General features: G+C 38.9%; 1 protein-coding gene across 1 annotated transcript in view; it reads left to right on the plus strand.

Annotated features, from left to right (window-relative positions):
- The window catches only part of ASXL3 (ASXL transcriptional regulator 3), a 285,614-nt gene that overhangs the window by 228,286 nt on the left and 40,942 nt on the right, over positions 1-16,386 (plus strand). The window contains exons 10-11 of the mRNA XM_069220097.1: positions 13,938-14,034; positions 16,222-16,327. Coding sequence (XP_069076198.1) covers positions 13,938-14,034; positions 16,222-16,327 — 203 coding nt within the window. The remainder of the gene's footprint in view (positions 1-13,937; positions 14,035-16,221; positions 16,328-16,386) is intronic.

Consider the following 16,386-nt stretch of genomic DNA (forward strand, 5'->3'; position numbering starts at 1 on the left):
ATTTTGATGTGATAGTTGACTTTTTTTTTTAATCGATATGATGTGTACATATCTTAACTGTCGCAGACGTTAATTGAAACATAAGGCTGGCTAATGCTTTCAAATCTTTGCTGGCAACGATTGAATTTTACATCTGCTCGATTTTTGGGGGGGGATAAATCCTTTTAGTTTGTAATTAGCATGCTCTTTCTTGATTTAAAGGTGTGAATCTGAGGTAATCTTGTTTTTCCTTACATCTCCCAGAGAGACAGCCCATCCTATTTCTAGGTGGGGGGCTTTTTCTAAAGAATAAGGGTTTTGACAGAAAAGGAAAGACTGTCTTCAGCACTGAAGCAGCCACTCTCATCCTTTTCAGTGCTAATTCTCATACACGCCAGTTTCAGCATCTGCACAGGTTTAATAGTAATCCATTCAGACCCACTGCACATTGCAGGGAAAGCTACAGCTGAATCTTGTAAAGCCCTCCAATCCCTACTGAAAAGCACCAGGGTCAGCAGTTCAAAGGCACATAATTTTAAAAAACCCTCTGAGGGCAGACCTTAGCAGCCCTGACTCACCAGGAAGGAGCGATCGTCAGAAACTTGCTTTTCATGTCCCTCTTTCTATTATGACATAAGTTGCATCAGGTTTGCTGTTTCTACTGTGGAATCAGATGAGTAGCATCTAAACTCACTCACCTCCTATCTTGTCAAAGAGTAGAGGTGGGGGGGTACATCTGACCACACCCCCAGCTTGACATATGAAAAAGGGTGGAGTGCAAGGCTTTTTCAGTTTTATGATTGGGCTTTTTCAGTGTTATGATTGGACTACACCACCAACTAATAAAAATAAAGCAATGAGGGCTGCTTAGTCAGGCTGAATAAAGGATCAAGCTACTGATTGGGTCAGCAGCTCCAGTCCAGTCTTACGTGCAAGGTTCTTGTGGTGCAGCATCACCCTAAAGATCAAATAATTGTGAACTGGTAGTGGTATCCTCAAGAACTGGTGCAGTGTGCAGTGAATTTAATAATACAGCAGCCGGTAAGGGTATTGGTACATGCGCATCTCCGCATCCACTCAATAACACAATGAAAAGTAAACAGGTAAATTCCTGTAGTTCAAAGTTGAAGCAGTTAAGCAGGCTCACTAAAATCACAACCACACTAGGAGGATTAGCCACTGATCTCACCCTCTGCCCCCATAGAATAGCTATATGTAAATCCACTAACAGAAATTGAAACAGTTGTCCTTAAAGAACTGTTGTTTTGTTAAGTAGCTTTCTCATATGAATGGCTCGCATCCTCGGCTACCAGCACAAACGTCTCACTGAAAGACTCAAGAAATACTCTTATTTCATATTTTCAATCTACGTCTCATTGATGTAAACAAACAATTTTCAAAGTAGTCCAGTTTTAAAGTCAGAGTTGAAAGAGAACAATCTATTGTTCTTTGTTTAACAGGCACCAGCCTCAATGAACCATTGAATTAATGATTAATTCCGTGGAGGTTGTTTCAAGATAAAACAGAACAATGGAATTGAAAGTCAGTTAGCATCATATGTACATTTATCCAGAAAATCTGGCATGTATCCACCCTAAGTCCAGCCTTCTAGCAACTACATTGAACATCCTTGTTTTACAGTCCCGACTGTGCACCTTTGACTTTGCAGGTACTACAAAGTCAGGTTCTGTGCGTCTCCCCCCCCATACATATTACGACAACTGTTCCTGTTCAAGGCAGTTTCCATCCTTTCAAGACTCCCTGCAGGCCCTACAAGGAGGTCATGAACCAGCAATATACTTAAATTCAAGGCTTGGGTGGGCCTGAGGACTCGGGCTATAGCAGCTCTACTTTAAGACTGCAAGGGTGGAAAAGAGCAGCTGAATAGCAGACATCCATAGGATGCTCCCATCCCCATTGCTTTAAATAAATTCACACTCTTTACTAAATATGTACCCCTAATCTGTCCTATGTGTGAATCTTGGGTGGAAATGATTAAAACACAGATGGATCATTTCCAATCCCTTGGCAAGAGCACTCCATTTGATACTGCCAAAGGTTCCACAAACTAAACCTGCACAATTGAGTGCAATAGAAGGAAAGTTTCTAATTAGAGCATCAACCAAGGCGGTTCTACCAAAATTGGAACTGTTGACTTCAGGTTAGCCCCAAAGTTTTATTTTGCAGACAAAGGTGTGGGCAATAAATACCTCTCTGCTTAAGAGTACATCGCATCTAAATGAATTGCAGAATTAAAATTGAGAGATCAGCCATTTTCTTACCAGATATTTGGTGAGTTTTAAACAAATGTCAGTTGAGGTTCTGTAGAATCAGACTAATTTGTTCAGCAACCTATAACAAACCGCACTGACTGTTGTTAGAGAGGAACTGGAACGAATCATGGCACAGCTGCCTATTCCTGACTGAATCCACTGCTTTCTTATAAGAGCCTACAGATGAGGCAGTTAGCCACTGAATGTCTGTTTTTTTAGGTCGAGCTCAATCGTTCGTCCTCTTGTATGCTTTTAGTATACTTCTGTGGGCTTAAACCCATTTCATTTGTGGCTTAAAGTCATTTCATTTGTACGTTTCAGTGTCATTTAAAAATCCTTGCTTGCTAGTGGTCAGTCATGCCTCTTTGTCCCTCCTTTTTTTATTCTTAGGAGCAGGGACTAATTACTGTATAATAGTGCTTTGTCGTGCTGATTTGTTCTTTGGGGGACTTTCTTTTCTTGGTTTCTTGTTTTGTGTTCGGCAAAACTTCCCTTTTCATTTCCACAGCATTCTTGCTCTCAGCTAACATAGCCATGTTCCTGTTTACATTTCACATGCATGCCGCATGTCTCTAGGAGTGTTTGCTTTTTTCAGCCAGCATATTACTCGTCTCCCCACGCCAACAGTAGGTGCTTTTAAAATTGTAATACACTTACAAAAACTGCTTCCGTACCCGAATTCAACACCCAGTGCAGGGGCACCTGTTGCACCGCCCTAGAGCCCGCATTGTTTACAGCCTATCCACTGACAGAAATTTATCAGTCTCTTGCACAGCTTAATTTCATGCATTTTTACATGGAGATTTCAGCTCACTAGGCTATATTTTTTTCAAAACTCATGTTGCTGTGCTTAGAACTTCCTGCTTGTATTGTTAGTGTGTTTTAGTCCAAATTGCTTTATTAACATGGTCACTATTTTTATTTTATTTTTCGCATTTTGCAAATAGACTCGACTGGTTATTTTTTTATTTATTTTTTAGGATTTTCCAATTTAAGGAACAGGGCGTTTTATAAAGTAAAGCACTTGGTTGTTAAATTCCATTGGAAAATAAACAAGCTTTTTACTGTGTTGGCATCATTATGACATAGTACCTTATGTGGCCAAAAGAGGACCCAAGGGACACCTAGGGACAGCCTGTGGTACTTCACCCTCTATCCACTTCGTGCACATTAGAACGGTACATGTTCCAGGGGCTTTTTTCAGCCAGCATATTATAAGTGTAAATGTGTTAACCTAACCACGTTGTTCCTGCTTGCTTTCTCCATGCTTTACTTAATGTGGCGTGTTTTCTTTTTCCAGGATGTTGTTACTTATTTTGTTTTTTTCAGCCAGCATATTACTTTTGTCTCCCCTCCCTTATAACCTTAATGCACAGTGTAAAACGTTTCACAAAACTGGTGCCTCGCTTAATTTTTCAGCACAGCGCCCAAAAGTCATTGGGGATGTGTTCAGTTCACCATTGCCGGGTGCAGTACCTTATGTGGCCAAAAGAGGTCCCAAAGGACACCTAGGGACAGCATGTGGTACTGCATCCTTTCCCTTTTTTGTTCACATTAGAACGGTAAATGTGCCAGGTTTTTAGCCAGCATTTTATAAGTGTAAAAGCTTTACCATAAACATGTTGTTCCTGCTTACTTTTCACATGCTTTACTTAATCTTGCATTCTCTATGAGTGTTTGCATTTTCCAGGATGTTGTTACTTACTTTTTTTTTTCTCAGCTAGCATATTGCTCGTGTCTCCCCTCCCTCATAACCTATTTCCCATTTACTGGTTCTCCAGTGCTGTAAAGTCATACAAATGGCAATAGCGCTATGCAAATATCATCACTCTACTGCATACAAAAAACGAAAGTAAAAAAAAATGCAATTTTCAGCGCCAACTGCTCTAACTTTCACAAATGCAAGACCGATTCCATTGCAAATGGTTGTTGCAGTATGAATTTTGATTACCCTGTGATTAGTTAGACCTGACTATTATGTTATTATGTAATGATGTATTCTCCTTTGTCTGTGAAAAACCTTCGTGATGTTAATATATTGCTTCTTTTTATACTTCTATGTTTTGTTATTATATGTTACAGTAAAACTTCAGTAAAAATGTACAGGGAAAAAATAAAATATACTTATCTAGTCAGTCAGTAACTTTATTCAAGATAAATCTTCCACATACAAGTACGTACAAAAAGAGTAATTCATGAAATCTATCAAAATACATATAAAAACAACAATTCATACAAAGTAAAAAAACATTAAAAACCGAATTCTAAAAAGATAAAAAAAAGTATGACATTTGATTTTATCTCAAAGGACAATGTCAGCCCACACCTTCTACCTTTCTGACCTAGCCTTTCTAATTTTTAATACCTGCCAGATAAGGAGTGGAAGAAGAAAAGAACACCTGGAGAAAAAATAGAAATGACAAAAGAACATAATAGGAATGGTTGTTTGCCGGGATATCTTGTCACAAAGGCAAAGTGGAGGATTAGTGTGGGGATTGCATCTTGCAGGGTAACCCATCATCAGTGGAATATAGTTAAAACGGAACCTGATCAGCACAAACCGATGCTGGGTATTTTGAACCATTGATAAATATAGTTGTAGGACGTCCTGTGATGACAGCTTCTTGAAAAGACACACTGAGATTTTAGATTGATTAACATTATCCCTTCTTGCCATACTCAAACCCAGATAATTAGTTTTTAGATATGCTTTGCTAAATCTGCTACACAGGTTTGGAGATCTAAACAGCTCAGCTAAACCTATCTCTTCTAATGTGGATTTGACATATGCAAGCCATGGAATATCACATGCACGTGAAATATTCAGGCAATCACTTGTAACCATGAGATTTAAAGGAGCGGTCTCCCTCACCCATAGTACCCTCTATAACAAGAGGGGAGCCAATTTAATTATGTCTTCAATATACGGCATAGAGAGCTCAAGGTGACTCACCATAATACAACACCCCTGAGGGACAGCTATACGTTTTCTGGAGAAAAAAAGCATTTTCTGCCCTCTGATTCCCACCTGCATCCGCCAAGCCCCATACGCCCACCACATACCTGCCTATAGGGACTGATTTGGCAGCATAAACCATGAGAAGTTCTTTGCCGGTTTGGCCCTCAGGTTTTTACAAAACGTATGGCTTCTCCATAAGGTACGCTATATTGACCACCGTAGGCTTCCAGGTGGATTTCCGGTCAACGAGAACTCCTAAATAGGGGAAAGAGCTAGTCTCCTCCGTCATATCTTTATTAATGAAAAGGTGGGATTTCTCTTTGGGCGCATCACACATCTCATGGCAAACGTTTTTTTTAGGGTTCACATGTAAATCAAGGTCCTTCATAAATGCAATATAATCAGTCCGGCCCTAAAGGGCTTGGCCAGTTCTTGCAAGCAATGCTGCGTCATCTGCATAAACCAGGATAAGGAGAGGACGAGAGCCCACAAATGGTGTATCTCTAGGCCTAGCCGTGAGAGCTGACTCTATCTTATTGGTGTACGGAGCAAAAAGAAATGGGGCAAGGACACAGCTTTGCCTTATATGTTTAATTTCAAGAAAATCAGTACACTTCCCATCTCTGGCATAGCGTATAGACGGTTTCGCCTCAGAATAGAGCTGTCTAATGAAAGTAGTAATGGCATTTTCAGTCCCCATCTCCTGCATAATCGCCCAGAGTTTGGAGAATGTAACACAGCCATAAGCAGCTGACAAATCCATAAATGCCATTTAGACCGTTCCTTGCTTGGCAGCAGTATATTTTGCAATCAACAAACTCAGATTTAATATTTGATCGATAGTGCCCATATCTTTCTTGAACCCTTATTGGGTGTCTGCAGAGACATTATTACGGTCTGACCACTCCTCCAGTCTGTGGAGAAGAACGCGGCCCACTATTTTTGCCATAGAATCAAGCAATTAAATTGGCCTATAGTTCACAGGTAAGGACTTGTCCCCCTTTTTTGTGAATTGGGATGATAAGAAATGTTTTCCATGAAGGTGGAGGACCCACCTTCATGACCGCATTAAAGACATTTGTTAGTAATGGTGCCCAGAGGTCCTTACAATCCAAAAATATATCGGCTGGCACGCCGTTCGGGCTGAAGGCTTTATCTCTGGGACATCCCCAAAGAGCCATCTCGACCTTGTTGAGCTCAAACTTCAAGTCCACCAAAGGAAGCTGATTGAACTAGTCACTTCCTACATCATCCACTAAGTGTTTAGCTCCATACGCTTTGGAGAAGTGCGTCACCCACTCGCTTTCATGTACATGCACCGCCGTCTGAGGATCAGATCGCTCTTTCCAGTAAGGGGTGTTTATCACCTTCTAGAAGGCTGCACTATCCTTACATTGACTTGCTGCCATAAGGGCTTCCCAAGCCTCTTCCCTTATTTCCGAGGCTCTCTCTTCTCTAGCTTTCCTATAGCTAGCCCTAGCAAACCTAATCAGGGTGTTATCCCTTGAATTCACAGCTAAAGCTGCATGAAGAGTACCAATGGCTGAGGAGCATGCTTTACTAAACCAGCCCCTACTATGGGCTGGCTTCCTGTCCTGGGGCACCTACATACTGCACCAGTAGAATTTGCAATGTGACCAAAAACTTCTTTTATATCAGTACAACCAGCATCAGGATCAAGACACACTGAAAAAGCCCCCGCTCTAGTCTTACCTAGACTTTTAATATCAATACTAAAATTAAATACCCCAAAAGTTACATGGCTGGGGCAACATGTTTTAAAAATTGCACATGCCTGCTGGTGTAAAAAAAGAAAATACTAACATCGGCATAAGTACGGGCCTCTAATTGACAGTTTATGATCCTGTTGATCATACAGCTAGGCCACACATTTGAATTCCTTTTCTCATCAAAGGCTATATATAAGGATTATGTGAATCATCACACACAACTACCTTCAACCCCCAAAAACACACAAACAGACAGACAACTTATGCAAGTAGTCAACAGGTCCAGCCTTTTAATACAAAATGAAATGGGCTTGTTTGTCAGTGAAGCTCAGTTCCAGGAGAAAGTGAACTGTCTGACATAAACAATTGAAAGTGATTCAAGGGCCCCCTCCCTCATTCTTTCATTATATCTGAAAGTTAAGCTGGGCAATGCAAGAAGGCAACTGTGCCATTTATGAGATTGTTGATCCCATTTGGAGCTACAAACAAATTAGTAATGTTGTTGAGGTTCCCTGGCATATTTTGATAGCATATGCCTTTTGTGAAATCCTGATATATTTGCTTTGTGCTGATGCTGGGAGAACTAGGCTCAACGTGCTGCATTTTTATTAACAGAACCCATAGTGCTGGAGTGAGTCTGTTAATTTGTTCCTTTAGAGTTGGTTCCTCGATGGCTAATTTTAATAAATCTATTTGTTTGCTGGAAGTTGTCTAGAACTAAAACATCTGTGCTTTAAGCGTATATAACAAATAATAATGCATGATTGCATGTGTTGGTAGTCAAAGAAACATTCAAAATGCTGCCCTCGCCATTTTAAATGTGTGTATGACAAGCTTGGGTTTTTCACTTTACCTTTGAATACTGTCCAACAGCCCGTCTTTGCCAAGCACCACATGAGGGAACTGCATAAATTGTTTCTCGGATATCTTGTGGTTGTTATTATTCACTCTTGTCCAGACCTTTCTCTTAACTGTATGGTTTATATTGAGGCTGACCTCTACTAGTACTACTACTACTACTGAAGACAACCTTTAAGTGCATTGTGAGGCTGTCTCTTACTCTTGTTATTTTTCAGTTGAAGATAGCAAGTCTAATTTAAAAATTGCTAAAACCGTTCTCTTAAATTTTTATATTCAGATTGTTGACATTAGGGATGGGCAAGTGACTAAAAGAGATCGCATATGAATAAATGCTGCTCTGGCAAATAAAAAATAAAATCAATTATACAAAATGTCGGCGACCCCTCTTTGCACTTGCTTAAGGTATGTTACGTATCTGATAAGTTTGAGCACTATAAGCCTGACCACAGTTGTATTAGTGTTTGGAATCCAGTGTTGATTGCAAACATAAAATGTGCCTTGTAAAGACTGGTACTTATAGCATCCTTACCAAGTGTCTGGATACCATTTGGGCTCTGGGTCCTTTTAAACTAATGATCTGTAGGTTTAACTTCCACTTGGACAAATGCTTGTGCCTGCAAATGGGTGTGTCCTACAGAGTCATCTGTGATGGTTACTGTTCCCACAGCCTGTTTACAGTTGGTGCTGGTGGTCTGCTATCAACAGCACGGATGACACCAAAGAGGCAGCAACAGAGAATAAGCCCACTCATTGCATCACTTTCCATCTAGTGCCAGTGAACCTTAGACTGACTTTACAGACTTTACCGCACAGGTCAGAAGTCATTGTGATCCACGAACACAATTGCATCTGTATATACATTTTAGGGACTTCGAAGGCCACCCCAGTGATAACCATGTCTAGCAGATAAAGCTGTGAATCAGAAATAAAATAATTGCAGCTCAGGTGGTGCATCATCTCGTAATCCGTTCTTTGAAGACTGTGACCCTGACAAGGTGAAGTGTCATTTAAGACCACAACCACAAGATGTAGATGCTGTGAGAAAAGCCTTTCCATCCAGCGTTGTGCCTCCTTCCAATCCCAGAACAGTAGCCACTTGTACCATATGATTAGTAACCGCCCCTCTACCTGAACAATAATGAAACCCAAATAAGCTTGCCTTCATAATTCCTACATCACAATAACTCTGCTGCGTCCTCTTACTTATTCACATTCAGAGGTAAAACCCCACCTCTGCATCAAGTGAAATTCCTAATACAATATTGCTATAAGCAGATACATATATGTCAAACTACTTAAAAATAGATATCTAGGCCCAAAGAGAGAAAATGATGCAGAGGAATAAGTATATTATGTTATTTGCCTATATGTCACCAGCTACCACTGTCATGACATCATAGTGCATTCTTTTTCTGGATGCCTTTTCATGGTGTTCAGGGAAAGCCAGTAATTAGACTAGAGTAGCCACCATTTAATGTTGTCATTTGGTTGTGTGGTAATAGTTTGTACAGTGTTGATCTTTGAAATGGTTTTTGTGAGCTTGTGTGAAGGGGTAGTGAGTTTGATCTAGCAAGATATTTATTGTGTTTGTCTCTATTTGGGTGTGCAGAAACACTTTTCATTTTTTTCTTTGTGCTTTTTATTGTATCTTACCAGTGCACCACCACTCCCAAGTGTTTCTGAAGTGCACGTAGGCTTTTCTTGTCTTCTTGATTTTGGGTTGCTTGTCTAGGACCTGCTTTTTCAGCTGCGCTTAAGCTAGTGGATTGGGTTTGATTTTGGTGCAGTAAGGTTTGTGCACATCTATTTGATAGTCCGCCTCCCATCTATTGCTGGTGACCAACTTATTTCTGATAGTGACGATGGAATCTACATTATTACAGTCCTTCTAAGACAAAACATAGCCTAGTCGCTAATTTTGAAATTCCACATAGAATTTTAATAACTCTGGCCACTCCTTTGTTTAACTTCAACAGACTATCACCAGATCATTCAAGTGGCTTTCAAAGCAGTTATAATGAAGGTGTGCCTCAAGCATGTCTGCAGAACTGGTCTTGATGCACACTTGTGTGGCTTATCCGATTTTCTGAGAAAAGTACGAACCAAACCAGAGGCCATGCAAAGACGACCTTGGCTTCAATCACAGTTTTCATCTGTTCCAGTTGGGTACCCAGTTGAATTTGAAAAAAATGTGGGAACTTTGGGTGGTAGGAATTATGTGAAATCACACAGATTCCAGAACTTTAACAGAAATGTGAGCAAAATATGTGATTTTAGCCAAAACGTGAGGTTTGCAGTTTTCTGGGTTAGGAAACGTTCTTAAGTCCATATAAGTCACACCACTCTGCACTCCCCTTGGTGTCTATCTTTTACACGTCTAGGTTTAGTAGGTTTCCGTTTCAGCGGGTGGCAGCCAGGTTCGGGCCCAAATACGGCTGCTATCGATTTAATGATGAGAATTTGATGTCTCCACATTGCGTTTCGGTTCATATTGTGTCGCAAGTGAAACTCCCAGCCACACTAGTGGGATACTGTTTTCATAGAAATAAGTGTGGAATCGTGGAACTATCAGGTGGTTTTGTTGAGGAAGTGTTCTTTAAGTGGTCAAACTGTCTTGCAAAAGTTTAAATTGTACCATGGATGTAATCCTGCTCCTCTCACATAAATTTCTTGTGTTTTCATTGTTTTATTTTATCATCATATTTATTTATCTATCTTTCCATATCTTTCTTTAGCTTCTCGTTTTGGGCCATATGTACAAACATGTTTTCCCAGACACACTGAATGGGTGTAAAACCCTTTGATACATCTGGCTTTTCCTTCTTGTTGAGTGACTGTTGTTATGTTTTCTTTTGTTTCTTTGATATCTATTATTAGTTTCTCACGATCTTGTTTTTCATATTTAATTCAGATTTTTATCATGTTCTTTGAGCTGTTCTTGAAGAATTTCAGGACTTGTACCTGGATGGTCTGGCATCGTAAATATCCTTAAAAGCCCTAGGTAGTCTTATCAACTTCAAAGTACATTTCAAGGGTTATTTCCTAATCTAAATGTATTTCTTTCTTCAATGTCTCTCCAGCTGTGCAAACATTTGTCTTAAATCATTCGAGTATTCCTTGATTCTTCCTTCGTTTTCTCTTTCAAATGTTTCTTGTTCCCCTTTATTTACAAGGAACCTGTCTCTATAGTATGTTTTGTGGAAAGATGTGGATGGCCATCCCTCACTTACATTTGAGATACTATGAAACCCAATAGATCTCGAAAGCAGAAACAACATGGAAAAGAGGATTGAAATGTAAACAAGTTGCAGATATTGAAAAAACAACTTTGAAACCTACCAAGGCAATTTTCACATTATATTAAAAGAAAAGCTTATGGATTACAAAGTACCGACACCAAAATGGACTTGTACATAATTAAACTACAAATGTCAAACCCTTCTTAGTTTACGGAATGTGATACTAATAAAATGAACATGGTGAAAGGATAAGATGGTTGTGATCAAGACCTTTCTGAGTTGAAATGCGTTGTCTTTTTAATGTCACCACTGTTTGTAATGAATTGAATAAATTGCAGCAATCCAGAAGCATGGCTAAATCAATCTGTTGAAATGATAAAATATATGCACACCCTCCGGACACTCCCCAGAATGGTACTTCTGTTTGATAAATGACAACATAGTAAAACAACAGGTTAAAGGTACAACTCATTGTAACTTACCACATAAAGATTGGGCCTACCTGTCCACACTGACCAAATTAAACATGCACATTTAGTGTCCTTGGCCAAGCAATAAGGATTTTATACCCCTGCATTACATGCAACTTTCGGAACACCATTGTGTTTCTGTGAAGGCTTAGAAGCCAACCCACATCTTTGCTTTTTAAAGCTGTTCTTTGCTGCTGGTCCTAGGAATATCGCACTAAAATGCAAAAGCCCGCACTCCGCATCCGAGACAATAGTACCAGACAATTATATATTATAGCTACTCAGACAGGTTTGGACAAGTTTTGGATCCATGAATACAGAATTCACATGAGCAGTTTGATACTTGAGTAGTAGTGCCCCCACCTTCGACCTTATTTGTAATGTTAGGAAAATAAACAAAGATCATAAACGCAAACACTTTCATGGACACTGATGGAGAGCAGTCAGGCTAATGGAGTAGGAGTGGCCTATAGGACAAAATCTGGGAGTGCTTTAGGGCTCGTTTGATAGGTGACTGTGTGAGCCGTTTTTGTACCTTCTTGTAGATCGGTTTTATGTTGTGGTGGACTTGTTTTTGCTTTTAGTTTTCCTGATAGTACCACTGACGTTGCCTGCAACAACAATAAAAACATTCAGTCTCTTGTAGCTGGCAAAACACCTGTATGGCACACCTTTACAAGTTTAAATCTGCCTAGATTTACATTGTGCCGTTTTTGGTTGACTTATGGGAGACACTTTTATTTGGGTGCCCAGTCTGTGTCAGTCAGTCCGACCCTGGAGGCAGAAACACCTGATATCAGTAGAAAAAACGTAATAACCCTCCAATGGTAGGTTACAATCTAATTCCGCTTACAAAGATGCAAAATCAAAGGTAGTGCAGACCAGCCCTGCATTATCTTCAACAGCTGGGGAATACTGAATGCTGCTTTTATGTAGGCTCCTTTTTTATATTTCACTGTTCGCTCACGTAGCACTATGTACTTTGAGTGATTTCATATTAACTATTCTTGTGGTCAGTTAAGTTTATATGTACTTTTTAGCTATTTTTATGATCTATAGCATTGTTTTAATGACAGTATCAGACTATTTTCTGTGTTCACTTACTTTGTTTCCGATTGGGGCACTTAAAATTTGCTACTCCCAGTCTTTGCCAATATGGTAGTAAATGCTGATTTTATGAATGCTGTTTTTCAAGACGAACCCTTAGTTTAGAATGTATTTCAGTGATTTTATATGAATTACTCTCTCAGAAAGTTGTCTTATTAGTACTCTCTATCTAACTTTTTATGATTCTTATGATTGTTCTAATAATATTGTATATCAAATTATTTCTTGTGAAAATAATTAAAGTTGGCTTTTATGTATTTTTATGGTCCCTTTTGTTTCTGAATAAAGGACTTTTAAAAGGATCCGTTATCAGAAGACAGAAACTTGAAAGCTCAATGGACAAAGACACACTTTGCAACTGTGAATGCTGCGTTCTGTTCACAGTGATTCATTAGTACGCTTCTTTAGAAAAATTACTCAATGCTAATTGGTATACAGTATAAATCTGTCTCTAAAAAACACAGTGTTACAAACAAAAGGCAGGCATCAGTGCTATGTTGTGGATAACAAAAGTGGGATTGGACCAGAACACCTTACATATTTTCCTAAAGGGGGCACCACCTCTGTTGTCCTCTATTTTACGGTGGGAAAACCCACCTAAGAGAGTGCATGCTCATTTCAGCTGAGATAATGCAGCCCTTTTGCCTTATCTAGGACATGCCCTCTTACGACAGTAAGTCACAAGGTGATGTGCACAGCCCACATTTGTGCTGCAGATGTTTTCTTACAATGTTTAGGATATAAATGAGAGCTTTGCTAGAGTAGTTCTTCACAATATATATAAGCTGTTGCATAGGTGGGCCCATGTTCTCCTCACATTTGAGTCCTATGCTTAATAATTCCGCCCCACTAATTTTGATTATGAATAAACTGAAGGAATAGTAAGTAACGAATGCTATTTGTAGTTCCCGCTCTACCATTACCATTAGTCAGTAGCTTTCATCTGCACACTTATCCTCCAGGTGTTTTTTTTTCCTTTTTGACTGACTTAAAAAAAAAAAAATGAATTTTGAGATAGCGTGACAGCGGGAAGCTTACAATTGCTGAGCCTGCATGATGTTCTTGACTTCTGCTACATTTACAGCTTGTAGTTTTTCTTCACAGTTCTTGGCTTTAAATTTGAAGTGTGCTGCTGCTCATGTACTAGATCTAGTATTGTGGTTGATTTCTGTGACGTAAAATCATCATCCTTCATGTCTCTTCATCAACATCCCAGGTCACGTTCCTGTAACTAAAACTGTACTTCTGTGTTCAGGCAGTGTGTGGTGTGTCAAATTAATGCTGACGCTATCTTACGTTGACTTCGGTTTATTTTCTAGATGGGAAGTGATGGAGTATTGAGACTCAATAATTCAGCTCTTAATAATGAGTTCTTTGCATATGCGGCACAAGGGTGGAAACAGCGGTTGTCTGAAGGTAAGCTATATTCAGTTTTATATAAAAAATACATTTATTTTGGGTTAAATGTTGGCTTTACGGGTGTTAATAATGTGAATTGTCAAATAATTATTAATCGGCACCAGATTCATGCTCATGTATTGATTATTTTAAATTTGTTTTTGAGGTGACATAAAAATCTTTGAGGATTGGTTTCCTCAGACAGGTTTGAATATTAAATTGTACATCTTTACTTATTCTTTGCTGCTAGATTGTCCCTGAAAGTGAATTAAATGTATTATTATTCATTTAGCAGTGATATTAATTTTCCACGTTTCTCATAACTTGAGTAGCAAGGTCATAGTTGTGTTTTAGCTTCTTCAATGGTTCTCTAATTCTCTTTGTATATGACCTTCTAGAAGTGGTGGACTCTTACATATTGCCATTACATTTAACCTAACAATTCTGTGTTAAAACACTCCACCCTTTTGTCTCTGACTACATCATTCTGCATCTTCTTTCAAAATGTCTTTCCTCAAATGTCATACCTCAGCCAGGAGAGCTACAAAAAAGGTTGTCTCTTTGCTCATCTGGGTCTGTTAGAGTCATGGCCTTTTCTGTTGCCTCATATTCACCTTTGAAGACTTCCATGTTGTGGAAGTGCAAAATTTGACTGCACCATTTCAGCTATCCTGAATAAGCCACGGACCATAGCTTCAGAGTTGCTTGACTACTGCTCTCTGGCTCTTCATCTAACCTCAGATAGTTTACATTTCTGATTGCATCATACCATAACACTCTTCCTGTCCATTTTCTTGCGGAGTTCAATTCACTGCAACAGGTCTGTTAAACAATGCACTTCCTCCCTTGAAACATTTAGAGGTAGAGATTCACCTACCTCCTCCATCCATTGTCCTTGCCTTGCAAATCACTGACATCCAGCACTGATTTCTTTGGGCTTTATGTCCTGTACACTGCATTGAGTTTTCATCCCACCGGTCATTTATTAATCATCTCACCTCCTGGCTGGATTTAGAAAATGTCAGGTTTTTTAAATGCTAATTTCCTCCTACTTTTATACTTCTATACTACTTCAAGTCTAACACCAAACAGTAGCCATGTTTGCTATTCTTCATTATTAAAATCCATTTACTCAGTAGATCGCACACCGAAATACAAACCTCATCCAGCATTTTGTATTGAAATATTTGTTATAATTAAAGGCCTTGAGACAATATTGTAGTTAGTGATCAGAGCATCTCAGTGATGTGCACTGTATGAATGTGAATAAAGTTATAACTAGGGAGACATTTTTAATTATGCTAGCAAAATTTGTATAATTCCTAAAACTTGTGTGACACGACTTTCCTGAAAAATCTCAAAAATGTTTTTTGCTCAGATTTTTCTCGAAGTGCGCTCTGTGAAAGTTACAAGAGATAACACCAAACCACATTTCAAGGCACAATTTGGCAAAAATCTGTTGGAATTATGTGCAGTGTTTTGGGGAAAAATTGTTATTTCACCCACCCTTGTCATAACACCAAAATGTACTGCTTCTGTCTATTGTGTGGTCTATAGTCTGAAAAGCAGAATAATGCCTTCACCAGTATTCATAGCTATTACAGGTTCCAATTTTTTTACTGAAAAGAAATGTGTTTCAGTAGATTCAGCTGCTGTTGCCGTTTGTTATTTACTTTAAAAAAGATAGTTCTTTTCCCTTGTTTTTAAAACATCTTTTCATCCTGCAAAGTGTATAAGCAAGGACCACCAAAGCACTAGCTTATTTTACTTCAACAGGAGTTAAGGATGTTAGGAGTTGCCATGTCTGAAACATCTCATTATCTTCAGTTTAAATTTCAATTCAATTTCAATGCACAGAAAGAGGGAAGGACCATGCCATGGATTTAGCCATTACTCATAAGGCACAAAACATAGAAGAAGAACAATGAGTCCTTACTCCCTCTTTAGTATCTCAGGACAGGTTTGCGTTTTGTCTTTACACAAAAAGGGGTTTTGATCTTCAGAACTGATGGGACAGCTTCATTTAATACCTAAATACACAAGTATAAGTACAACTCTCAGATGCATACATTATCTTTATCGAAGTATATTTCATAAATTGTTTCACTATTATGTTCTCTTAGAAATAACATTTCTCAGAAGAAAGGTGAGGTGCGAATGTCTGCATGCTGTTGAATACAACTATTTGTTTTCTATGTTTTCTAGGGGAATTTACTCCAGAAATGCAGTTGCGAATCAGACTAGAAATTGAAAGAGAAAAGAAAACTGAACCCTGGAAAGCTAAATTCTTTGAAAGATTTTATGGAGAAAAGTAAGTGTTTTTAAGAATTGTAAATAAAATATCCCATGCCCCTTTTTTCTCAAAAGAAA

The sequence above is a fragment of the Pleurodeles waltl genome, chromosome 2_2 (genome assembly GCF_031143425.1).
Source record: "Pleurodeles waltl isolate 20211129_DDA chromosome 2_2, aPleWal1.hap1.20221129, whole genome shotgun sequence".
In the NCBI taxonomy this organism is placed as follows: Eukaryota; Metazoa; Chordata; class Amphibia; order Caudata; family Salamandridae; genus Pleurodeles; species Pleurodeles waltl.